The 26,325-nt window shown below is 44.4% G+C and overlaps 1 protein-coding gene across 3 annotated transcripts in view; it reads right to left on the bottom strand.

Annotated features, from left to right (window-relative positions):
- The window catches only part of LOC115199743 (rho-related BTB domain-containing protein 2), an 87,350-nt gene that overhangs the window by 35,290 nt on the left and 25,735 nt on the right, over window positions 1–26,325 (bottom strand). The window contains exons 1-3 of one of the 3 annotated variants that reach the window (XM_029762137.1): window positions 22,253–22,956; window positions 9,403–9,604; window positions 9,162–9,265 (exon numbers count right to left, since the gene is read on the bottom strand). In XM_029762137.1, the coding sequence (XP_029617997.1) occupies window positions 9,162–9,265; window positions 9,403–9,604; window positions 22,253–22,281 (335 nt within the window). In that variant the 5' untranslated portion in view covers window positions 22,282–22,956. Of the gene's footprint in view, window positions 1–9,161; window positions 9,266–9,402; window positions 9,605–9,726; window positions 10,091–22,252; window positions 22,957–26,325 lie in introns of those variants that run through there. The other 2 variants (XM_029762139.1, XM_029762138.1) reach the window with 2 other exon arrangements.

The raw sequence follows: 26,325 nt of genomic DNA on the forward strand, positions 1-26,325 counted from the left end.
ATGGTCTGACAAACACAGCTCTAGCTCTGTCACCTTGCACCGCCGATGCGGAAATGTGACATAGGCAGATGCAGCATATTGAGACGTTTCCAACCCAAAAAAAGATATCTCTAGCTTAAACTGACATATTTATGGGGATTTTTGTATTATGCTAATTCGATTTTCCTTAGGGGTTAAAGATAATGGAAGATGAAACATTCGCGGTATGAGCTCAAGTTTTACTGAAACGTAACCGGTCAACAGAGTCAACTGGGTTTAAACAACTAAGTAATGCACAGCCAACGTGATAGGCTCAAGAAGCTAGTGTCGTGACGTTGTATTAGTTAATGTGACGACTGTTGCTCATCGAATGATTAACGGTTTATAATTACGTGATTAAATGAATTAAGCAATGAATCAAGCAATTATTAACTCATTAACCTGGGGCACCATGGGAACATTGTTTTGATTGAGTTTCTATTTCCCAAATTAACTCAAAGGATATCAGAATATCGATTACAACAGTCGCTAAATTAATGAATTTCCTCTACAGTCTCATAATCTGAAAGTCGTATAATCCGGGAATCTGCACGGACCCGGGCTTTACCACTGAATTTACCACACCAATCTTAGTTGATTATTTATTTACTAGCAAGCTAAAATGATGATAAAAATGCACATACACAAAACACAGTCTAGCTATTGATTAGGACTTAGTATAACGGGCCAACACACTATGGCGCTTGTTACCCAAAATGGGGATTTTAAAGAGAGAGAAAGAAAGGAAGTACACGAGAGAAATATACATTTGGGTTCATTTGTCAGCCATGCTTATTTAAAATTAGCCTTGCCCCGAACTGCCGCCCTTATGGGTCAGAATATAATGATGTAATTACGTGTTGTAGTTCTCAGGTGGGAAGCTCCGCGTGGTCGTTTAGGCTTCTAAATGACGCACTTCTCCGGCGCAACTCTCTGGTTGTCCTCACGATGTCAGTGTCCTTCTTGGCTAAGTGGTCTGATCCTCACCCTTGATCGGAAAGGGGTCTTCTGAGGACAGACAGCTCTGTAGCTCAGAGCTCACAGCTTCGGCTCGAATGGTGTCGATACCACGATTCAATGGAGAGTGGAGGCTGGGTGGTTCGGCTTGAATTCACCCGCTTAGACACAGCTACTCGTCCGTAGCTCGTGTAGAAAAATATTTCTTTGTCTTCAACCTTGTGTTTCGTTTTGGGGTTCGTCGACTTTGTTAGACCTTGGCTGCAGCTTGGGGTCAATAGTCTACTATGTTAATTCTTCACTCTCCTGTCTTATACCCTCGGGTCAGAAGTGGGTGTAACAGCCTTTAGGGCGATTCTCTGGGCGGACCAAGTCAAAGGGGGCAAGGCTTAGATTTGGCTAAAAATCCGATTTTAGACACTAACTTCACATTTCATCTTTATCAAAACATTCTGTTTGATTTGGATATTTTCCAAACAGCGTACAATGTATAAACATCAGGCATATACTGGGAAAACTCTTAAAGGTACAATGTTTTCATAATAACGTCATCTCTTAACCTTTAAAAACAACTACAAAAGTTACATACATTTTAATATTCCACTTTTCGTCATAACCACCATTGTGGCTGACGGAAACCATTGTTCCAAAGTTCCTTTATTGCATGTTTAAGGTTCTGAGGCCAGTTCTCCATTGTTAGGACAAAGGAATTTCTCTGTATTATGGGCATGAGGTGTCATAAAACCCCCACATCTTCAGACCCCTAGATCTCTCCTCCTCTGTTGGGGTTTTGGGAGATAATCTGTAGGGTGGTGGTCTCCTGTACCCTGACCTGATCAGGACAGTCATGACACTAGATAGAGTAGTCGGCCAAATAGGCAACAGAATAACACCGGTTCCATAGACCATATCTTAACTTCCACCAATATGTAACCTAGGGAAAATTACACCTTCTCTATATGTTCGACGTAATCTTGTGCGAAACCATGACATCATAGGGCTAGTATTGACACAGTACGCACAAGTACATACACAAACAGGAATTCCCATTAGCATCAAAGTGTCATTACCATGGCTCAGACTGCTTTAATCTACGTTGGTGTGTACATGCTTCGCCCTTGTGGTAAGGGTTGTGACTATCCCTGCATCTGTCTGCGTGAATCTGTCTGTGTGAATGTTCATACGTCCATGTCTGAACGTGAGTCAGAGAGGAGAAGACAAAACACACTGGCACACATTGGGAGTCTATATAGTTCACTGACACCGTTGGCCAATCATTTACCAACTGCACGTGAATAAGAACAACGAGGAGGTTTTTTGTTGAAGTTTCCCCCGGGTACAGATCTAGGATCAGCTTCCCCTCCCCCAAACATTAGTGGGGGAAGAGGGGGAAATCCAAAACTGACCCAAGTTCAGCATCTAGGGGCAACTTCACCCTACTCTGTCATTGTCAAGTCAATCTACAAAGGTCAGCAGGGCTGCTAGCTAACCTTATGTAACCAAAGCTGGCTGTTAAGTGTTTTTACAGGATATAGAGCGAGGCTGAGCTCAAACTCCTGACTGACTGGCTGACTGCTTGGTGTTTACACAACCCAGCAGAGATCCCTAGATACAGACACACACTTCCCACTGTTATTAGAGATCTTGCAAGCACTATGTCACTCCATAATGGTGACATAAGGGTTAATAACTCACGTGTTCAGTCTTTGGAATGACATACTGTAGGCATTAAATCAATAATAGGCTAACTTCTTGATAACGTCTTGATAGCAGTCTACAAATAAATCATAAATAAATTAGTAATTGAGATATATATATATATATATATATATATATATACACATACACACACACACATACACAACCACTCAAAAGTTTGGGGTCACTTAGAAATGTCCTTGTTTTTGAAAGAAAAGCAACCCTTTTGCAATTATGTTAGCACGCCCCAAAAACCAGCCGTTTCTAGCTACAATAGTCATTTACAACATTAACAATGTCTACACTGTATTTCTGATCAAATTGATATTATTTTAAATGGGGGAAAAAAGTACTTTTCTTTCAAAAACAAGGACATTTCTAAGTGACCACAAACTATTGAACGGTAGTGTAAATATATATATGCCCTATGATCAAATAACAAACCCTATCAAATACTCTTGCACACAGAGAGGACAGTGTGAGCATGCCTATAAGTAGTTGATTGGGGGAAGTTAGGAACCAATATACACAGGCAGTTAGGAAAGCAAAGGCTAGATTTTTCAAACAGAAATTTGCATTCTGTAGCACAAACTCCAAAAAGTTCTGGGACACCGTAAAGTCCATGGAGTAAGAGCAGCTCCTCCCATCTGCCTACTGCAATGAGGCTAGGAAACACCTTCTACGCTATGCAATCTGGTTTCCGAGCTGGTCATGGGTGCACCTCAGCCACGCTCCAAATCTGAAACGATATCATAACCGCCATCGATAAGAGACAATACTGTGCAGCTGTATTTATTGACCTGGCCAAGGCTTTCGACTCTGTCAATCACCACATTCTTATTGGCAGACTCAACAGCCTTGGTTTCTCAAATGACTGCCTCACCTGGTTCACCAACTACTTCTCAGACAGAGTTCAGTGTGTCAAATCGGAGGGCCTGTTGTCCGGACCTCTGGCAGTCTCTATGGGGGTGCCACAGGGTTCAATTCTCGGGCCGACTCTTTTCTCTGTATACATCAATGACGTCGCTCTTGCTGCTGGTGATTCTCTGATCCATCTCTACGCAGACAACACCATTCTGTATACTTCTGGCCCTTCTTTGGCCACTGTGTTAACTAACCTCCAGACAAGCTTCAATGCCTTACAACTCTCCTTCCGTGGCCTCCAACTGCTCTTAAATGCAAGTAAAACTAAATGCATGCTCTTCAACCGATCGCTGCCCGCACCTGCCCACCCGTCCAGCATCACTATTCTGGACGGTTCTGACTTAGAATATGTGGACAACTACAAATACCTAGGTGGCTGGTTAGACTGTAAACTCTCCTTCCAGACTCACATTAAACATCTCCAATCCAAAATTATATCTAGAATCGGCTTCCTATTTCACAACAAAGCCTCCTTCACTCATGCTGCCAAACATACCCTGGTAAAACTGACTATCCTGCCGATCCTTGACTTCGGCGATGTCATTTACAAAATACCCTCCAACACTCTACTCAGCAAATTGGACGCAGTCTATCACAGTGCCATCCATTTTGTCACCAAAGCCCCATATACTACCCACCTCGACCTGTATGCTCTAATTGGCTGGCCCTTGCTTCATATTCATCGCCAAACACACTGGCTCAAGGTCATCTATAAGTCTTTGCTAGGTAAAGCCCCGCCTTATCTCAGCTCACTGGTCACCATAGCAGCACCCACCAGTAACACGTGCTCCTGCAGGTATATTTCACTGGTCACCCCCAAAGCCAATTCCTCCTTTGGCCGCCTTTCATTCCAGTTCTCTGCTGCCAATGACTGGAACGAATTGCAAAAATCTCTGAAGCTGGAGATTCATATCTCCCTTAGTAACTTTAAGCATCAGCTGTCAGAGCAGCTTACAGATCACTGCACCTGTACATAGCCCATCTGTAAATAGCCCATCCAGCTACCTCATCCCCATACTGTTATTTTTTACTTTTTTTGCTCCTTTGCACCCCAGTATCTTTACTTGCACATTCATCTTCTACACATCTATCACTCCTGTGTTTAATTGCTAAATTGTAATTATTTCGCCACTATGGCCTGTTTATTGCCTTACTTCCCTTATCCTACCTCATTTGAACACACTGTATATAGACATTTCTATTGTGTTATTGACTGTATGTTTGTTTATTCCATGTGTAACTCTGTGTTGCTGTTTGTGTCGCACTGCTTTGCTTTATCTTGGCCAGGTCGCAGTTGTAAATGAGAACTTGTTCTCAACTAGCCTACCTGGTTAAATAAAGGTGAAATAAATAATACAAAAATAAAATAAAAATAAGGGTGCTTGCATAGGGTGGCATGGCTATCTGATAGCGGGTTTAGGGTAAGATGTTGAGCCCCACAACGCCCAAACAGACGGGCACAGACGGGCAGGCAGAGAACAGCTGAGCTGGCACTGTGCTATCAGCTGACTGCAGGCTGGCTGAGCACACACAGACAATGAGTCACTGACAATTTGAAAAGGCACAGAGCCACACACACACACACACACACACACACACACACATGCACACACACAACCGCTCACGCATGCACACTCTGTCACTCAAAACATCCAGTGTGTGTGTGTGTGTGTGTGTGTGTGTGTGTGGATTAAGTCCTGCTAGCTGGCTGGGTGAGGATCAGTGCTATGTCTGAAAGGTCTGGGTGAGAGGGATAGAGATGATCCCATCATGTCTGTCTGATAGAGGAGAGTCAATATACATGTACGTCTTCCTTGGCATATAAAAATACCCAGCACTGGAATGAGTAGGTGTGTCCAAACTTGTGACTGGTAATGTATGTATGTATGTATGTATGTATGTATGTATGTATGTATGTATGTATGTATGTATGTATGTATGTATGTATGTATGTATGTACAGTTGAAGTCGGAAGTTTACATACACTTAGGTTGGAGTCATTAAAACTCATTTTTCAACCACTCAACAAAATTCTTGTTAACAAACTATAGTTTTGGCAAGTCGGTTAGGACACAAGTAATTTTTCCAACAATTGTTGACAAACAGATTATTTCACTGTATCACAATTCCAGTGGGTCAGAAGTTTACATACACTAAGTTGACTGTGCCTTTAAACAGCTTGGAAAATTGCAGAAAATTATGTCATGGCTTTAGAAGCTTCCGATAGGCTAATTGACATCATTTGAGTCAATTGGAGTTGTACCAGTGGATGTATTTCAATGACTACTTTCTAACTCAGTGCCTCTTTGATTGACATCATGGGGAAATCAAAAGACCTCAGATTTTTTTTTTAGACCTCCACAAGTCTGGTTCATCCTTAGGAGCAAAGTAAACTTCTGACCCACTGGGAATGTGATGAAAAAAATAAAAGCTGAAATAAATCATTGTCTACTATTATTCTGACATTTCACATTCTTAAAATAAAGTGGTGATCCTAACTGACCTAAGACAGGGAATTTTTACTAGGATTAAATGTCAGGAATTGTGAAAAACTGAGTTTAAATGTATTTGGCTAAGGTGCATGTAAACTTCCGACTTCAACTGTATGACATATAATCCTTGTTATAATTCCCTGTCTTAGGTCAGTTAGGATCACCACGTTACTTTAAGAATGTGAAATGTCAGATAATAGTAGAGAATGATTTATTTCAGCTTTTATTTCTTTCATCACATTCCCAGTGGGTCAGAAGTTTACATACACTCAATTAGTATTTGGTAGCATTGCCTTTAAATTGTTAAACTTGGGTCAAACGTTTCGGGTAGCCTTCCACAAGCTTCCCACAACAGAGCTGTTGTCACTGAGTCAGGTTTGTAGGCCTTGCTCGCACCCGCTTTTTCAGTTCTGCCCACAAACTTTCTATAGGATTGAGGTCAGGGCTTTGTGATGACCACTCCAATACCTTGACCTTGTTGTCCTTAAGCCATTTTGCCACAACTTTGGAAATATGCTTGGGGTCATTGTCCATTTGGAAGACCCATTTGCGACCAAGCTTTACCTTCCTGACTGATGTCTTGAGATGTTGCTTCAATATATCCACATTATTTTCATGCCTCATGATGCCATCTATTTTGTGAAGTGCACCAGTCCCTCCTGCAGCAAAGCACCCTCACAACATGATGCTGCCACCCCTGTGCTTCACGGTTTGGATGGTGTTCTTCGGCTTGCAAGCCTTCCCCTTTTTCCTCCAAGCATAACAATGGTCATTATGGCCAAACAGTTCTATTTTTGTTTCATCAGACCAGAGGACATTTCTCCAAAAAGTATCATCTTTGTCCCCATATGGAGTTGCAAACTGTAGTCGGGCTTTTTTATGGTGGTTTTGGAGCAGTGGCTTCTTCCTTGCTGAGCGGCCTTTCAGGTTATGTTGATATAGGACTCGTTTCACTGTGGGTATAGATACTTTTGTACCTGTTTCCTCCAGCATCTTCACAAGGTCCTTTGCTGTGGTTCTGGGATTCATTTGCACTTTTCACACCAAAGTACGTGTCAAGGTTGTGCGCTACTGGTGGAGAAGTCAGGTGCAGGAGAGCAGAGAGTTGTGAACAGGCGTACACTTTATTTAGGCAGAGGCAATAAAACAGACAGACGCCACTGCGTCAAAGCCTCCAGCCAAAGGTAAAAAGTGCAAGGCGCGAAACAGTCACATAAATAAGCAAATGTTTAACAATGTAACATCCTTCATGAAATACCACGGAATACAGGGGGAAAACCAGCCTGGCGCGAAACACGTAACAAAAACAATTTCACACAAAGACATGGGGGGGAACAGACGAATAAATACATGCAGTGTGATTAGGGAATGTAAACCAGGTGTGCAGGGAACAAGACAAAACAAATGGAACAATGAAAAAAATGGAGCGGCGATGGCTAGAAATCCGGTGACGTCGACCGCCGAATGCCGCCCGAACAAGGAGAGGAGCCGACTTCGGCGGAAGTCGAACAGTACGTTCATATCTAGGAGACAGAACGCGTCTCCTTTCTGAGCGGGATAACGGCTGCATGGTCCATTGGTGTTTATACTTGCGTACTATTCTTTGTACAGATGAACGTGGTACCTTCAGGCGTTTGGAAATTGCTCCCAAGGATGAACCAGATGTCTACAAAAACAAATTCTGAGGTCTTGGCTGATTTCTTTTGATTTTCCCATGATGTCAAGCAAAGAGGCACTGAGTTTGAAGGTATGGCATCATTTTCTGGAATTTTCCAAGCTGTTTAAAGGCACAGTCAACACAGTAAACTTCTGACCCACTAGAATTGTGATACAGTGAATTATAAATCAAATAATCTGTCTGTGAACAATTGTTGGAAAAATTACTTGTGTCATGCACAAAGTGGATGTCCTAACTGACTTGCCAAAACTATAGTTTGTTAATTAACAAGAAATTTGTGGAGTGGCTGAAAAACGAGTTTTAAATGACTCCAACCTAAGTGTATGTACAAATCCGACTTCACTGTATATATATCAAGAAATAAAGTTATAAAAGTTTTAATGAATATCGCTAGCAACAACAGAGTATACTCATTTTGAATTACCTACCTACAGTAGAAAATAGAAGAATATCTCCTTTCTAATGATCTCAACTTTAGTTATCAACCCCTAGTATTGAGCAAATTACAGTCATGGAGCCAATTACACTCACTGGAGTGTTTGACATAGGCTTTGAAAAGCACCCACAAATAGGCGGCCAGTGCGGCAAGTGCTGGTAAGCTTTCTTGACTTGGGCATACATTTTTGCCTTCACATGGCTAACCTTTGTTTAACCAGTTAAACAGCTGCCCTTAGCGAAAATGTATTTATAGTAACCTTCCTAGTAGCCTTAACGCGAACCAGACTTCCCTAATGCGAAAACGACGTGATTTTGGAGGTATGGCAACGTGAGACTTTTGTAGCTATTAGGCTATGTCATACTTATGGTATGAGGTTGGCCAGCCTCCCCAAACCACAGCCCTAACCTTAACCATTTGGAATGAATGCCTAAACTGCTAACCTTTGAGTTGTTTCTGTTTTAACCCTGTAGCCACGCGTAAATAACTCTGTAACCAGGCAGAATTAATGCGTCACAAATAGAAGTTCATCCATAATACGTTGAATTTCGAAGGGAAACTATGAGATCTTGTTGATACTGTATTTAGCTTTCAGTGCGCACATATCAGCCACCATGACCACGTGTGACAGTGCGTGTGTTAGTGTGTGTGTGTGTGTGTGTGTGTGTGTGTGTGTGTGTGTGTGCGCTTCAGCCCAAAAGCCACATCTCAGTCTCCTGAGGTGAACGGTGGGGAATTTGGGTAGATTTTAGCCAAATTAAATATTGTCAATCCTTTACAATGACATGGCCTTAGACACTGGAGAGGGGGTGTTGCATTGTAGGGGTTTGCATTATAGCCAGGCAGGTTAAATTATTAGGTCAGTTACCAAAATCTGTCTGGACAACAAGTACCCTGACCCGAAAGTAGCCACGGCCTCTCAGTGAGTGAGTGTGTGCATGTTTGTGTGATTCCTCACCTGCCATACGCGAAGCGTCTGTCTTTGTGATGGTCACCGAAGGTGTCCCATAGTCTCAGGGACACACTGACCTCATCCACAACATCCCGTGACCTCTCCAACACCTAGACGGAGAGGCACACACCACACCACGAGACAATTATTTTCAGGCTGTGCCGGTGTGTGTGTGTGTGTGTGTGTGTGTGTGTGTGTGTGTGTGTGTGTGTGTGTGTGTGTGTGTGTAGCGTGGGTCCATGCCCACCTCCTGGCACACACGGTACTGGTCAATGGCCCAGACAGTTGGCACGTGGGTGGCGAGCAGCTGGTACTGTGTGAGGGTGGCATTGCAGGCGCGGGCACAGATGAGCCTCGTCTTGCCCACCGCGTTGTCCCCTACCACAACACATTTAATGGTTTCCACATTGGGCCGCTCATAGTCTGTGTCTATATCCATGGAGAGGGCCCTGGGAGAGAGAGGGAGAGGGAGAAGGAGAGAGCGGGGGTTAGAAAGTAATTCTGGTCATAGAATATAGAACTACACATTGACACATCCATACCAAAGCGGAATGTTTAAAAAAAGACTTACTAGTCACCAAAGTTCCGGAGCATGTCTTTGAGTGAAGGATTCAGGTACAAACGGAACAATACTGAACAGCTTTTGGCCAAGACAATGGGCAGGGTAGCTCCTAAATCAATCACCAACAGAAAAGCTTGGCCAAGGCTAGAAGCCCGAGTCCGTACTGACCATTAATGAGCAGCTCCTGCCAAACTCCTCCAGAGTGAACACATGGTACGGGGGCAGAGAAATAAAAAACTGAGTGGCTATTTATGTCATAACAGAAGGAGAGAAAGAGGGAGAGAACAAGAGGCAACTATATAAACCAGAGCACAGCCCCAGTGGCAGATTTTATTTTTGGAGGAGTGAATGATGATCCCATCTGCTGAGGGGCACTCATGAAAGACACACCCCCCCCCCCCCCCCCCAGGTGATATTGATACAGCCGATATGGGCAGACCAAACCTGCAATCCTGTCCTACCACTCTGAACAAGCCATGGTCCCATAAATAGGCCGTTTGAAAGATTCATAGGCTTATTATTATTCCATTGACATAAATGCCGGCGGTGTAGCACTTCGTCCCTGCAGGGACACACAGTAGAGGCAAAAAAATGGCACCCATTCATCGGACACATGAGACGATGGACAGCGGCAATTCCGCTGCCCCCCCCCACCCACCCACCCACACCTCCACTCATTCCCACCAACTCCTGCTCCTCTCATACATTGTATGTCGCAGTTGCTACAGATCGAGACTATATTGTTACAGGCCTAAACAAACAATGTCAGGGCTTGCTTAAAAGCCACAAAAAAACAACATGTTCCCTTTGGAATATTCCACGTCCATTGAAGTCCTAGAGCTGCCAAAGCCACTGAGCAGCAGGTGTTCAGGTGCAGGGCCAAAACAAATTGTACTGTACAACCTACCTTAGTCTATGCGAGTAGGGGAGAGAGTGAGCCAAGCCTGAGAGACTCCGAGGGAACTGAGTGAGTAGTGGCTGACTACGCAAGGCCTTATCTGTGCTCCATCCCTAGTTCTTTTCCTCTGTCTATCTAAGACACACAGTGAGGCACGTGGGTTTACGTGAGTCAGTCAGGTAGTATCGCAATAGAGGGAGTCATAAAAGTTACTATAACTTATCCTTATGTAACAGTTCTTCAGGTAATGGCCAAAGCAGCTGCAAGAGGAGTGGACCAACAACAGCTCTCTCTGAGAGTTGTACATGGAAAAATAGGAGGGAAAGAGGGAGATCGCAATATCAAATCAAATGTTATTTGTCACATGCGCCGAATACAACAGGTGTAGTGAAATGCTTACAGTGAAATGCTTATTTACAAGCCCTTACAAAATAAAAGTAACAAATAATTCAAGAGCAGCAGTAAAATAACAATAGCGAGGCTATATACAGGGGGGTGACGGTACAGAGTCAATGTGCGAGGGCACCGGTTAGTCGAGGTAATTGAGGTAATATGTACATGTAGGTAGAGTTAAAGTGACTATGCATAGATAATAAACAGAGAGTAGCAGCAGCGTAAAAGAGGAGGGGGGGTACAACGCAAATAGTTTGGGTTGCCATATGTACTGTTAGCTGTTCAGGAGTCTTATGGCTTGGGGTAGAAGCTGTTAACAAGCATTTTGGACCTAGACTTGGCAATCCGGTACCGCTTGCCGTGCGGTAGCAGAGAGAACAGTCTATGACTAGGGTGGCTGGATTCTTTGACAATTTTTAGGGCCTTCCTCTGACACCGCCTGGTATAGATGGTATAGAGGTCCTGGATGGCAGGAAGCTTGGCCCCAGTGATGTACTGGGCCGTACGCACTACCCTCTGTAGTGCTTTGCGGTCGGAGGCCGAGCAGTTGCCATACCAGGCAGTGATGCAACCAGACTTGACTTTTTTTTTGGACTGTAAGATGATAGACTTTCCATTGTTGTATGTTTCCATTAAACTCTTAATGAAAAGAATGTCCAGTCCTTGTATGCGTGCATAGTATCAGAGAGGAAGAGGCGAAGCGAGAGCTTTTACTCTCTACAAAATCTGTCCAAAATAAGTCCAATGTGTTTTATGGGCTTATTTTAGGCCTAAGCTTGTCGCCTGGGTGGAAACAAGCATCTCGTCATTAAATACATATCTCTGATAGTATTTTCTATTGGTCATGTCATTTGAATGTTTGGAAAAACATTTACCGTTTGTTGACCGGTTAATGATGGTCAGTTAGTTGGCAGAAAAATGTAACGAAATTTGCATCCCTATTTTTCCCCCCCAAGTATGCCAATGAAGGTGTTGTGTGCTGGAGGTTGAGTTGGGGGTGGAAGAGAACATACTGTATGTGTAGGACAGAGTGTGTAAGTGAATTTGCGTGAGGCATTCACGAATGTCAGTGTGTCACAGCTCTCTCACCACTGGCCCATGCAAGAGTAGGAAATGTTTGTATTTGAGGAGGTTCTATGCGTAAGATAGACAAAGACGCAATGTTGTGTGCGCGCATATGTGTGCGTGTTACTGCTACACAATTATTTCAATTCATATCTAAATCACAATATTGACATTAAGGGTTGTGGTGGTCATGAAATTATGTCAGACGGTAAATGGCATAAACAGGTTCAGCACAACTTCGGAACATCTACATTTTAAAAACACAAATCCATTTAATGTAGCCATCACAATAAAATCCATTATTTATTTAGTTGTGAAAGGCCTATAAACCTGGGAATCTCTTAGAAATCAAAACATAAGGGCTGCATGATGCAACTCTTTATTGATAATTTCCAGTCCTTTCAATCACATTCATCTCTGTATTCCACCTGTCTGCTTCCCTTTCTATCTGTCAGGCCTGAAGCGGTTGGCAGCGAACTTGCAACATTATATCTACTAGCCTATTCAAGGCCCTCAGAGATTCCTGCACAAGGGAGCTCGGGAAGAAAATATGTTTTTTTTAAAGATGTTTCCACTAGATATATGGGCTCATCATATCATGATATTTTGCTCTTTCACACGGCTTTGTGATTATCGAGGGCGGGAGCGTTGGAACTACTGGAGAACTATCATTTGCAATGGATGTTAAAAAACAGACTTCGTTGACTTGTGTGAGGCGAAGAAAACATTTGTGGTGTACATAGTAAGTTAAGACAATTCCTACATACAGTGTCTTCGGAACATATTCAGACCACTTGACTTTTTCCACATTGTTACATTACAGCATTATTCTAAAATTGATAAAATATTTTTTGCCCCTCATCAATCTACACACAATACCCCATAATGACAATGCAAAAACTGGCTTTTAGAAATTCTATCTAATTTATACAAAATAAAAACTGAAATATCACATTTACATAAGTATTCAGACTCTTTACTCAGTACTTTGTTGAAGCACCTTTAGCAGCGATTACAGCATCGAATATTCTTGGGTATGACGCTACAAGCTTGGCACACCATTATTTGGGGAGTTTCTCCAATTCTTCTCGGCAGATCCTCTCAAACTCTGTCAGATTGGATGGGGAGCGTTGCTGCACAAATATTTTAAGGTCTCTCCAGAGATGTTCGATCGGGTTCAAGTCTGGTCTCTGGCTGGGCCCGAAGCCTCTTCTGCGTTGTCTTGGCTGTGTGCTTAGGGTCTTTGTCCTGTTGGAAAGTGAACCTTTGCCCCAGTCTGAGGTCCTGAGCGCTCTGGAGCAGGTCTTCATCAAGGATCTCTCTGTACTTTGCTCCATTCATCTTTGGCTCTTGGCATTAAGTCCAAAGTGTTCAATCTTGGTTTCATCAGACAATCTTGTATCTCATGGTCTGAGAGTCTTTAGGTGCCTTTTGGCAAACTCCAAGCGGGCTGTCATGTGCCTTTTTCTGAGGAGTGGCTTCTGTCTGGCCACTCTCCCATAAAGGCTTGATTCGTGGAGTGCTGCATAGATGGCTGTCCTTCTGGAATGTTCTCCCATCTCGACAGAGGAACTCTAGAGCTCTGTCAGTGATCATCGGGTTCTTGGTCACCTCCCTGACCAAGGCCCTTCTCCCCAAATTGCTCAGTTTGGCCGGGCAGCAAGGTCTAGGAAGAGTCTTGGTGGTTACAAACATCTTCCATTTCAGAATGAGGGATGACACTGTGTTCTTGGGGACCTTCAACGCTGCAAAAATGCTACCTTTCCCCAGATCTGTGCCTCGACACAATCCTGTCTCGGAGCTCTACGGACAATTTTGTCGACCTCATGGCTTGGTTTTTGCTCTGACATGCACTGTCAACTGTGGGACCTTATATAAGACAGGTTTGTGCCTTTCCAAATCATGTCCAATCAATTGAATTTACCACAGGTGGACTCCAGTCAAGTTGTAGAAACATCTCAAGGATGATCAATGGAAACAAGATGCACCTGAGCTCAATTTCGAGTCAGCAAAGGTGCTGAATAATACTGTTTTTTATATACATTTGCAAACATTCCTAGAAAACTGTTTTCGCTTTTTCATTATGGAGTATTGTGTGTCGATTGCTGAGGGTTTAAAAAAATTATTTAACCCATTTTAAATTAAGGCTGTAAGGTAAAAAAAAAATGAGGAAAAAGTGAAGGGGTATGAATACTTTCCGAAGGCACTGTATGCATGCATTCTGGAGAGAGACGCACCATATCTTCGCCCCTCTCCCCTCCCCTTCTTGATGCAACATTTTATACTCAAGACACATTATTTTTCACACATATTTTCGAAGCTTTTTACCCACAGCCGCGACTCAATCAGATACACCTATTGCCACGCACACTACTCAAATAGCTAGCTTCCCAAACACACTTGTGATTTGAAACAATCCACAGCAAAACATTTTTAAGTAAACTAATGGTTCTCTGTGCCTGTCATGGTCCCTGGTGAAGAATTTTGAATGATTTTATTCAGACAGAAGTAATTATATAATTACTTTAGGGAAATCCCGCATCCTAACAGTTAACTGTGCAACCACCAACTTCCCTTTACAATTCACAAGAGGCTGAAACCAGAGATCTGTATATAATTACAAGATGCTCATGTCTCCGCCCTAACAATCGGAGTGTTTGTCCCAAAGGCGGGAAGGTAGGGGACAAGCTTAGGTCTGCATATTATTCCCTTATGTAAAACAGCGCCGACAGACACGGCAGCTTGGCTTCTAGCTCCTAAGCAACTTTGAAGTCTTATGTTTTTTTGTGTATTATTTCTTACATTATTAACCCAGAATGTTTTTTGCGTTATGTTATTACATACAGCCGGAAATAAGTTTTGGATATCAGAACGGCGCTAACGCATTTGCATTACGAACAGGAATACGACTTTCCCAAATTGGATCCTTTGTTCGTACCCCCCAGGGCAATTGAACTTATTCCAGAGGCTGCTCCGAATCACCGCCGGCGGAGAAGAGGTATTCGAAGTGGACTACTAGTCCGACTCAGGAGGCGGGCACACCATCCAACGGTTCCTGAGTATATTACTAGCTAATGTTCAGTCTCTGGACAATAAAGTAGATGAGCTCAGGGCGAGGGACAGGGACTGTAACATATTTGGTTCTCAGTTCATCGTGCAGACAGGAATAAAGAACTCTTCGGGAAGAAGAACGGCGGGGGCGTATGCTTCATGATTAACATCTCATGGCATGATTGTGGCAACATACAGAAACTCAAGTCCTTTTGTTCACCCGACCTAGAATACCCCACAATTAAATGGTAACCGTATTACCTCCCAAGATAATTCTCTCCGGTTATAGTCACAGCAGTGTATATTCCCCTCAAGTCAATACAACGACGACCCTCAAGGAACTACACTGGACTTTATGCAAACCACATATTCTGAGGCCGCATTTATTGTAGCTGTGGATTTTAACAAAGCAAATTTGAGGAAAACGCTAGCGAAGTTTGATCAACACATTGACAGTGTGTCACGTAGTGAACAGACCAAGGCGCAGCGTGTTGAGTGCTCATCTTTTATTTTTTTTATGAAAAAAGCACTTCACAAAGAAAAACAAACGACAGCCAAACAGTTCTGTCAGGTATCCAAACATACTAAACAGAAAACAACCACCCACAAAACCCAAAGGAAAACAGGCTGCCTAAGTATGGCTTCCAATCAGAGACAACGAAAGATACCAAATGAAAACTAGAACAAATTCCCCTTGAACCAAAAAATCCCAACACACACAAAACAACCCCCCCTGCCACGCCCTGACCATTCTACTATGGCAAATGACCCTTTTCACTGGTCAGGACGTGACAGTACCCCCCCCCCCCCGCAGGTGCAGACCCCGACTGTACCCCGAACAAAACCCCACAAAAACAACCCCAAACCTACAGGGAGGGAAGGGAGGGTGGCCACCGTCTACGACGGTTCCTGTGCTACACCCCAAGCCCTTCCGCCAATCCTCCAGCTACGGAGGTGGCTCTGGGCGTAGCCCCTGTTCTGCGCTGCCGACCACCGCCGGAGGCTCTGGGCTGCAGACCATCGTTGAAGACCCTGGGCTGAGAGGCGTCGCTGGAGGCCCCGGGCTGAGGGACGTCGCTGGAGGCCCCGGGCTGAGGGGCGTCGCTGGAGGCCCCGGGCTGAGGGGCGTCGCTGGAGGCCCCGGGCTGAGGGGCGTCGCTGGAGGCTCCGGGCTGAGGGGTGTAGCTGGAGGCTCCGGGCTGAGGAGCGTAGCCGGAGGCTCTGGCCTGAGGGGCGTCACTGTAGGTTCCGTGCCTTGGATCATCACTGGAGGCTTTGTGCCATGGATCATCACTGGAGGCTTCTTGCCATGGATCATCCCTACAGGCTCCGGGCCATGGATCATCACTGGAGGCTTCGTGCCATGGATCATCACTGGAGGCTTTGTGCCATGGATCATCCCTGGAGGCTTCCTACGGGGGGCTGGAACCGGTCTCACCAGACTGGGGAGGCGCACAGGAGACTGGGTGCGCAGAGCAGGCACAAGGCACACAGGGCCGTGGAGGCGCACCGGAGGTCTGGAGCTCAGTGCTGGCACACCCCGTCCTGGCTGGTCACTGTAGCCCGGCACGGGTGGAGCGCTGGCACAGGGCGAACTGGGCTGTGCTGGGGAATGAGGGCTGTCGTGCGTAGAGCAGGCGCAGGATAAACTGGGCCGAGGAGAAGCACTGGAGGCCAGATGCATTGAGCCGGCGCACTTCTTCCTGGCTGCCGGCCAACTCTCGCTTGGCAACGCTGCGGAGCCCGTACTGACCGCAACGGACTGTGCGTGAGGATGGGCGACATAGTGTGCATCACACCGTAATGCATTTCTCGCCCCTCTGCACGCACGCTCCGCAGTGCCCTTTCCGCCAGTACCATTTCCCGGAATCTTGCGTCGAACTCAGCGCTTGACTCTTTAACTAGCTCCGGTTTGCTCCACGGCTCTCTCCTATACGCCCGGGAAGTTAGGTCAGGGCTCCCTCCTGACCTAGCCAAACTCCCCGTATGCCCCCCCCAAAAAATATTTTTGGGGGGGCTGCCTCTCAGCCTCCTCTTGCCGTTCCAGCCGTTCCTCCCAGTAACGCCGTTCCGCCTTCGCTGCCTCTATCTCCTCCGGCGGGCGGCGATAGTCTCCCGGCCTTGTCCACGGTCCTGCCCCATCCAGGATTTCCTCTCAGGTCCATGACTCCACGTACCTCCTCCCACGCTGCTTGGTCTTCTTTTGGTGGGTGGTTCTGTCACATGCGTCGTAGTGAACAGACCAAGGCGCAGCGTGTTGAGTGCTCATCTTTTATTTTTTGAATGAAAAAAGCACTTCACAAAGAAAAACAAACGACAGCCAAACAGTTCTGCCAGGTATCCTAACATACTAAACAGAAAACAACAACCCACAAAACCCAAAGGAAAACAGGCAGCCTAAGTATGGCTTCCAATCAGAGACAACGAAAGACACCTGCCTCTGATTGGAAACCATACTCGACCAAACATGGAAAACGAAGCATAGAAAATGAAAACTAGAACAAATTCCCCTTGAACCAAAAAAAACCCAAAACACACAAAACAACCCCCCTGCCACGCCCTGACCATTCTACTATGGCAAATGACCCTTTTCACTGGTCAGGACGTGACACTGTGGTACTCGTTAAGTGAAAACACTAGATCACTGCTACTTGCCTTTTCGAGATACCTACAAGGCCCTCCACCGCCCTCCCTTCGGCAAATCAGATTACAATGTAGAAAGTGGAAAATAGTAAAAATAAAGAAAAATCCTTGAATGAGTAGGTGTGTCCAAACTTTTCACTGGTACTGTATGTGGCAGGGTCTACAGACAATCACAGATTACAAAGGGAAAACCAGCCACGTCACGGACACCGACGTCTTGCTCCCAGATAAGCTAAACACATTCTTCACCTGCTTTGAGGATAACACCATGCCACTGACACGGCCCGCTTCCAAGGACTGTGGGCTCTCGTTCTCCATGGCCGATGTGAGTAAGACATTTAAAGCTTGGTCGCAAATGGGTCTTCCAAATGGACAATGACCGCAAGCATACTTCCAAGGTTGTGGCAAAATGGCTTAAGGACAACAAAGTCAAGGTATTGGAGTGGCCATCACAAAGCCCTGACCTCAATCCCATAGAAAATTTGTGGGCAGAACTGAAAAGGTGTGTGCAAGCAAGGAGGCCTACAAACCTGACTCAGTTACTACACCAGCTCTGTCAGGAAGAATGGGCCAAAAATTCACCAAAAATTAACCTTATGGTGAGAAGCTTGTGGAAGGCTCCCTGAAACATTTGACCCAAGTTAAACAATTTAAAGGCAATGCTACCAAATACTAATTGAGTGTATGTAAACTTCTGACCCACTGGGAATGTGATGAATGAAATAAAAGCTGAAATAAATATTTTCTCTCTACTATTATTCTGACATTTCACATTCTTAAAATAAAGTGGTGATTCTAACTGACCTAAGACAGGGAATTCTTACTAGGATTAAATGTCAGGAATAGTGAAAAACTGAGTTTAGATGTATTTGGTTAAGGTGTATGTAAACTTCTGACTTCAACTGTAGCTAGCTAGCTATATGTCGTAAGCTGAAGTGTACTGTTGGCTAGCTAGCTAACTTTAGCTGGCTGGCTCCCTAGCAGAGGTTATAATTAGTTTCCCAGAGCTGTTTGCTTTTCTAGTTAGAGCCTAATGTTAGGCAGTGTTTGCACTTTGTTCATTGTTGTTTAACTAGCTAACGTTAGCTGGCTGGCTCGTTAGCTAACGTTACGTGACGTGTGTACAACACATGTTGAATATGGCCGGTGTCAGTAAATGTCTGTAAAAAAGCATAATTAAATTGTTGCCAGCAGAGCTGGTTAGGCTGTTTTCATGTTATTTAGAGGTAAACAAATAATTTGCCAGAGCGTCAAGTGTGCGCTCCGAGAGCGAAACGAGATGGGTGGGGCTAAAGCTTAAGAGGGTGTGAACGATGCTGAATGGGTTTAGACAAAGAAGAGCTCTTCACTAGATACCAAAACATTCAAAGGCTATTTTCTCAAAAGTGAGTTTTTCAAGTTGATCAACTTTCAAAGCAGAATTACTTTCCCATTGTTCTTCAAATGCAGTGTATGATATACCATTTTGTAGCTCTGAGTCTACTTTTATCCAATGTAAAAAAAAAAACACAATTTCACATTTTGCTACATAAGACCGAAGTCAGGTGGTGAGTCACAATTGTAAAGTGCTTCACCATGATGCTGCTAAAAAAAAATAGTGCAGTTCCCACATATTTAGGAGTTGATACCATCACCAGATTCACAGGGAATACATTAAAGGTTGAAGAAGCAATACTCCAAGCGGCAGCTCCACATTGTCAGACAAAGAGAACTGATACTGTATACTGGTTGTTGGGGTGAGATTGGCGTGGGGTATCTGTGGATAGCTATTGATCATTTTATTGGATTCCTCAGGTCTTACTAATTGTTAAGAAGAATTATGGTCCTAATCGGATGTTAGGTACAATATTTATTTTATTTTATATGAATACTGTACATTAAAAATGGCCAATTTGGGTGCAAACAATTAGCTTAATTTCTCAGAGATCAAATGTTATATTAAATAATGTCACAGGAATGCTAATCTTATCTTTTTCTAGCTACAGAAACAATTTCAGAGCAATCTGCAGTGGTGGGTGACAAGGCTTGCTGAAATTACATTGAATGACCCATTTCTCTTTCCACCATACACCCCTCTGTTTCTCTCTTTCTGTGTGTCTCTCTCTCTCTGTTAGGGCCATGCGATGAGCAGCAGGCAGACGCGTCTCTCTCCACTCCCTCATCTCTCTCCCTTTGAGTTATGTAACCGTTCCAGTGGTAGCAGCCGTTCGACCCCAGCGCTCCATAAACCCGATCTCTCATCCTGCTCTTCCTCCCCCACCTCCTCCTCTTCCTCAGGGCTAGAGTTCACCCTAACACCATGACACAGCTGGCAGCCTGTAAAACCCCTCTGAGGATGACCTCCCGCCACACACACACACACACACACACACACAAAACAATCCCAAGTATGGAAAGACAGATGTGTTATTATAAATGTATGACATTTGCATAAACTTGGGACATTTTAAACTGAGTCGCCAACTGTCTCCTCCCTTCATGGAAAATTACTAATGGCTGGTAGGTAGGACAGTCACACGTTCGCAAAATGTGAACCATAGGCTTTGCATTGATGCAGTTCTACATACAGAAGAGCAGTGCCGTGTCTGTGGATCTGTGCATCTCTGTGTGTGTGTGTCTGAGAGAACACAGACAGAGGGATCTGTGGAGACAGCGGCTGCCACAGGCGAGGGGGGCACAGACTGGTTATATAAGGCGGTAGTCTGGTCTAGTCTGCTGCCTTTGCCTGGCTGTATACAGGTCCAGGGGAGAGGCAGGTGCACCCAGCTAAATCATCCTGTACTAGTAAACTGTCCTGGGTTTTTGGCACGCACGCACGCACGCACGCACGCACACACACAAATTCATTTACACAATACACACGTCAATACACACATTCACACTTCAATATGCATGCAGTGCTTCATAAGCGCCAGGTACACGTCACGTAACCAAAACATCACCTGGGACTACCACTAACTGCTTAGACAAACACCAAAATGCACTTAAAAACACACAAACTGTAACTGTCATTGTCATCTCAAAAGAGGCGACTTATCATTAGAAGAACCTCCCTCGCAACACTCACACTGTTGTCCGCTTTTAAGGTGAAGGCATTGCACTCCCAAATGTACCAGGAAACCAACTGCCCACATGAACACAGTGTTACCTTGGACTGCAGGATATTTGTCACTCTTGTGTCACTCCACTCAGCTCAGGCCTTCAGCTTGGGTGCCTCTGCTCTGTCAGGGTTGGCAGTCTCAGCCTCTGGCATTGGGCACGACTCTGCCTGTCTGCCACAGTCACCCTCACTAGCCTCTCTTTCCCTCACTCTCTGTCACTGCGGTAGCCAGTCAAACCATACACTGCTGGCTGCCTCTTCCATGTGGGTCAATGCAGCATGTTATCTCCTAACTGTTGACACAGATAGAACAGGCCCTGGTCACTATAGTGGCTTGCTTTGTCCTGTATCCTCTAGAATTAATACATATGATAAGGTATAGAATATAGAATATAAACTAAAGGTAGGCATTCAATGACAGCAGCAGCAGACCATTTATTTTTTAGCACAATGTTAAATTCTACTTCCTGAGCACAGGGCCTAAGCAGATGGAATGCTATGTGTATATAACATGATATTTGGGGAGTACACTACCTCTCATGTCCTCCCTAAGAAAATGTCACCTTTCCGCACATCACATTGGGTTTGGCCAACATATAACCAAAGCACGATTCTAACATGGGATTTGGAGTACTGACTGACAGTCTTCTTAGCTGTGACACTGGTACAGCCACATAGTGTAATCTAACCCTCTTAATGACCTGGATCACTATTAGGGGCAGATTGTGTGTCATGTTGATCATAAATCAACAATCAATTTGAACTGGTATTTAGATTTTCTATGAAATAGTGCATGTTAAAACATTGATGGAAACAAGAAACTGCTGCAGACCATTACATCAATGGAGGGTGTTTTGACTGATTGTCTGTGCAGCCATTCATAACCAAGCATCTGGCTCATTTGTATTTTTCTACTGTATGAGACCCAATCTTGTAGGAAACTGATAGGCTACTTCATTGCATTTCCAGTGCTGACAAGAATTATCCCCAAAATATACAAGAAACTATACGAAATCCAACGTCAATCGAGTTAGAATTGATAGACCAAAGCATGTTAACGTAGCGGGTAAGTGGGATACAACCCAAAATAGATGCATTGATACTCTTGCGTAACGGACCCAGCCTATTGCTGCACCACAACGAAATGCAAGCAGCTTTCAAGCAGCAGGACACCTGTGCACAAAAAAACACCACCGTCATTATTCTTGTTACATTGGAGCCTACAAGTCTCCCGGAGCGAAGAGGCTAATTGTAGCCTATTGTTGACAGTTCCAATTTTTCGGAAGCAGTGAGATTATTTCATAATCTCCTAAAGCAAACCGAAACACAAAGTGAACACGTGACCATATGCATGCAAAACTGTTGTACTAACGTTTCCCCCCTACCTTCCGACTGTTCCGGTATTGACCCACATGCCACTCCGCGCGTAGTTGGACCGCGCACGGGAGAGGAGTGGAGGCAAGAAGAGTTAGTTGGCAACTAACTCAAGAGCCTTGAGAGAACTAACGTTAGTGTGAATGTTGCCCAAAAACTCAGCGCTGTCACAAAGATAGCATCTTCCTTCTTCTCGCTGTTCTCTTACAATGAATTCAGGCTGCTCACTAACTCATTTGCATCCAGCTAAAGCACTAACTCTGAGCTTTTACCTAAAACTGCTGATATTTGGTGAAATATTAACCATTGCTAGTTCTAACTGTGCCACCTATGAGGCACCCGTCTGTGTTTTTGTTTCTCCAGCTGATTTCTCCTAAAGCACACCCCCATGGGTCTGCGTCATGAGATCGGGATGGATGGGAGCCAATGGTAAGCCGCTGTGCTCTTCCTGTTACCGCCCCGAAGCAGTTTCCCCGCCCCGTTAACGAGAAACACTCCACTTCTGTCTTTGTGCTTTATGAACAGCAATACCACACATTCAACCTGTGTCTTTTCACGCACACTGTAGATGTAAACAGTCAGGTTGAACATCTAGCATTTTGGAATTTTTGACAGTCTATTACACAGTTCTTGATGTCGCGTTACTTTATCTAATATTGCCAGCTAACCAAATTACTATAGGGTACTTCACTCACCAAAAACAACAGAAAAACATTTCAAATTCAGCTAAATGTTTGCCAAACATCACTGTGAGGCTCTCTGGCTAGTTATGTAAGTTCAATGGCATGGCAACTACATACCACACACAGTGACACCAACAGTCATGTGCTCAGCCACCGCTGTAAATATAGGAGCACATACTGTAGATGGCACTGTAGATGAGAAAGGTAAGCCTCCCCACCTGTATAATCAATTAGCCATTCTTTGCCATGGACGGAACGTCTGGGAATTCAATGCCTGGAATGTTAAGCTTTGCCACAGGGGAATAAATGCCCAAAATAAAAAAGAATCTAACGGGATGCATTACTTTGTATTTTCATTATAAGGGCATAGATTTAACACTTAACTACCCATACATTGTGACCAGACAATGTGTCCTGTAGGATGTTAATTTTGGCATCAACAGGTCATAAGGTAATTACTATGGTTACGATAATTAAAGTGACCCTTAGCCTTTGGCCTATTCATGACAGTGCTGAAGTTGGCCCAATATTGACAATGTGCTCATCCGATTCATAGTAAATCAAGGAAGAACAGGTTGCCATTATATCTGAGTGGTCTCGAACCTACATGTCCAATGTTTGATCAAACACTATAACCTTGTCCAACATTCAAATTAAAATGCCTATGGTCATACACACTTATGTAGACATAGTCCAAAATGTAGGTGCTTGACTAATGATACATACAAGAACAGAAAGGCCCTCACACTGTATGCTACTAATAACCTTCTTTAATGAAATCAAACAGGACCTGAGGAAGATGACCTTTGACCTCTTGACGAAAATGTTGTCATTAAAGGTGGGAATTAGGACCAACATTTAAATGAGCTACCCAAAAAGCCTTCTCTACTGCAGTGTTTCCCAACGCAGGTCCTCAAGTACCCCGCCGGCATTACACAGTTTTGTTTTAGCCCTTGACAAACACACCTCATTCAACTCATTGAGGGCTTGATGATTAGTTGACAAGTTGAATCAGGTCTGCTTGTCCAGGGTTACAATAAAAAAAAGTGTGCTGTTGGGGGTACTGGAGGACCAGGGTTGGGAGACACTGCTCTAGTAGGTATAAGGAGAAGAAGGCTGACATCTCCTGGTGGATCTAGGTACTGCATATTCCAAAAGAAAGGCTTGAGGAGTGTAGCCTGTTATTGCTAGGGAACAGCTTAGTTTACGCCCCCTGTTCCCACAGTCTTGTCAATGCATTCACTCAGCCCTGTCTGTCAGCCCCCCCCCCCCCCCCCCCCCCACACACACACACACACACACACACACACACACACACACACACACACACACACACACACACACACACACACACACACACACACACACACAAAGCCCTCACCATACAGGAGTGGGAGCAGTAGAGGTGCTGGGGTAAAATCACAGAGGAAGCCATGCCAAGCCAGTAAAAAAAAAGCTATATTACAACCTATGTTGTGATAATTGCGTTGTTTGCTCTATAACCCATTCGTTCATACGCCACCGTGAAATACAATAAGGCTGTGACAACAGAAAGACAACAGTCACACAGTGGCAGAATAAATGAAACTACACATACGTCACAAAACCGGAGAGCAACATCTGTTCGGTGAAGTCTACAAAGCAAATATTGCATGTAACAAATGGGTATAGAGTGAGGGAAAAGAGTATTTGATCCCCTGCTGATTTTGTACGTTTGCCCACTGACAAAGAAATGATCAGTCTATAATTTTAATGGTCGGTTTATTTGAACAGTGAGAGACAGAATAACAACAAAAATGTTGTAAAATGATTTGCATTTTAATGAGGGAAATAAGTATTTGACCCCCTCTCAATCAGAAAGATTTCTGGCTCCCAGGTGTCTTTTATACAGGTAACGAGCTGAGATTAGGAGCACACTCTTAAAGGGAGTGCTCCTAATCTCAGTTTGTTACCTGTATAAAAGACACCTGTCCACAGAAGCAATCAATCAGATTCCAAACTCTCCACCATGGCCAAGACCAAAGAGCTCTCCAAGGATGTCAGGGACAAGATTGTAGACCTACACAAGGCTGGAATGGGCTACAAGACCATCGCCAAGCAGCTTGGTGAGAAGGTGACAATAGTTGGTGCGATTATTCGCAAATGGAAGAAACACAAAAGAACTGTCAATATCCCTCGGCCTGGGGCTCCATGCAAGATCTCACCTCGTGGAGTTGCAATGATCATGAGAACGGTGAGGAATCAGCTCAGAACTACACGGGAGGATCTTGTCAATGATCTCAAGGCAGCTGGGACCATAGTCACCAAGAAAACAATTGGTAACACACTACGCCGTGAAGGACTGAAATCCTACAGCGCCTGCAAGGTCCCCCTGCTCAAGAAAGCACATATACATGCCCGTCTGAAGTTTGCCAATGAACATCTGAAAGATTCAGAGGACAACTGGGTGAAAGTGTTGGGGTCAGATGAGACCAAAATGGAGCTCTTTGGCATTAACTCAACTCGCCGTGTTTGGAGGAGGAGGAATGCTGTGACCCCAAGAACACCATCCCCACCATCAAACATGGAGGTGGAAACATTATGCTTTGGCGGTGTTTTTCTGCTAAGGGGACAGGACAACTTCACCGCATCAAAGGGGCAATGGACGGGGCCATGGACGGGGCCATGTACCGTCAAATCTTGGGTGAGAACCTCCTTCCCTCAGCCAGGGTATTGAAAATGGGTCGTGGATGGGTATTCCAGCATGACAATGACCCAAAACACACGGCCAAGGCAACAAAGGAGTGGCTCAAGAAGAAGCACATTAAGGTCCTGGAGTGGCCTAGCCAGTCTCCAGACCTTAATCCCATAGAAAATCTGTGGAGGGAGCTGAAGGTTCGAGTTGCCAAACGTCAGCCTCGAAACCTTAATGACTTGGAGAAGATCTGCAAAAAGGAGTGGGACAAAATCCCTCCTGAGATGTGTGCAAACCTGGTGGCCAACTACAAGAAACGTCTGACCTCTGTGATTACCAAAAAGGGTTTTGCCACCAAGTACTAAGTCATGTTTTGCAGAGGGGTCAAATACTTATTTCCCTCATTAAAATGCAAATCAATTTATAACATTTTTGACATGCGTTTTTCTGGATTTTTTTGTTGTTATTCTGGCTCTCACTGTTCAAATAAACCTACCATTAAAATTATGGACTGATTATTTCTTTGTCAGTGGGCAAACGTACAAAATCAGCAGGGGATCAAATACTTTTTTTCCCTCACTGTATGACCTGCAGCATGGTCAAGCAAGTTAATGTTTTCGACAGTTTTACTAAACAACTACTGATTTAGAACCCCCAACTCAGCACAAAGACAACCGGAGCACTGTCTGGCAAAACGGTCTATGGCTCTGTCATACAATACGCGTTC

This window comes from Salmo trutta, chromosome 9 (assembly GCF_901001165.1).
Source record: "Salmo trutta chromosome 9, fSalTru1.1, whole genome shotgun sequence".
Classification (NCBI taxonomy): Eukaryota; Metazoa; Chordata; class Actinopteri; order Salmoniformes; family Salmonidae; genus Salmo; species Salmo trutta.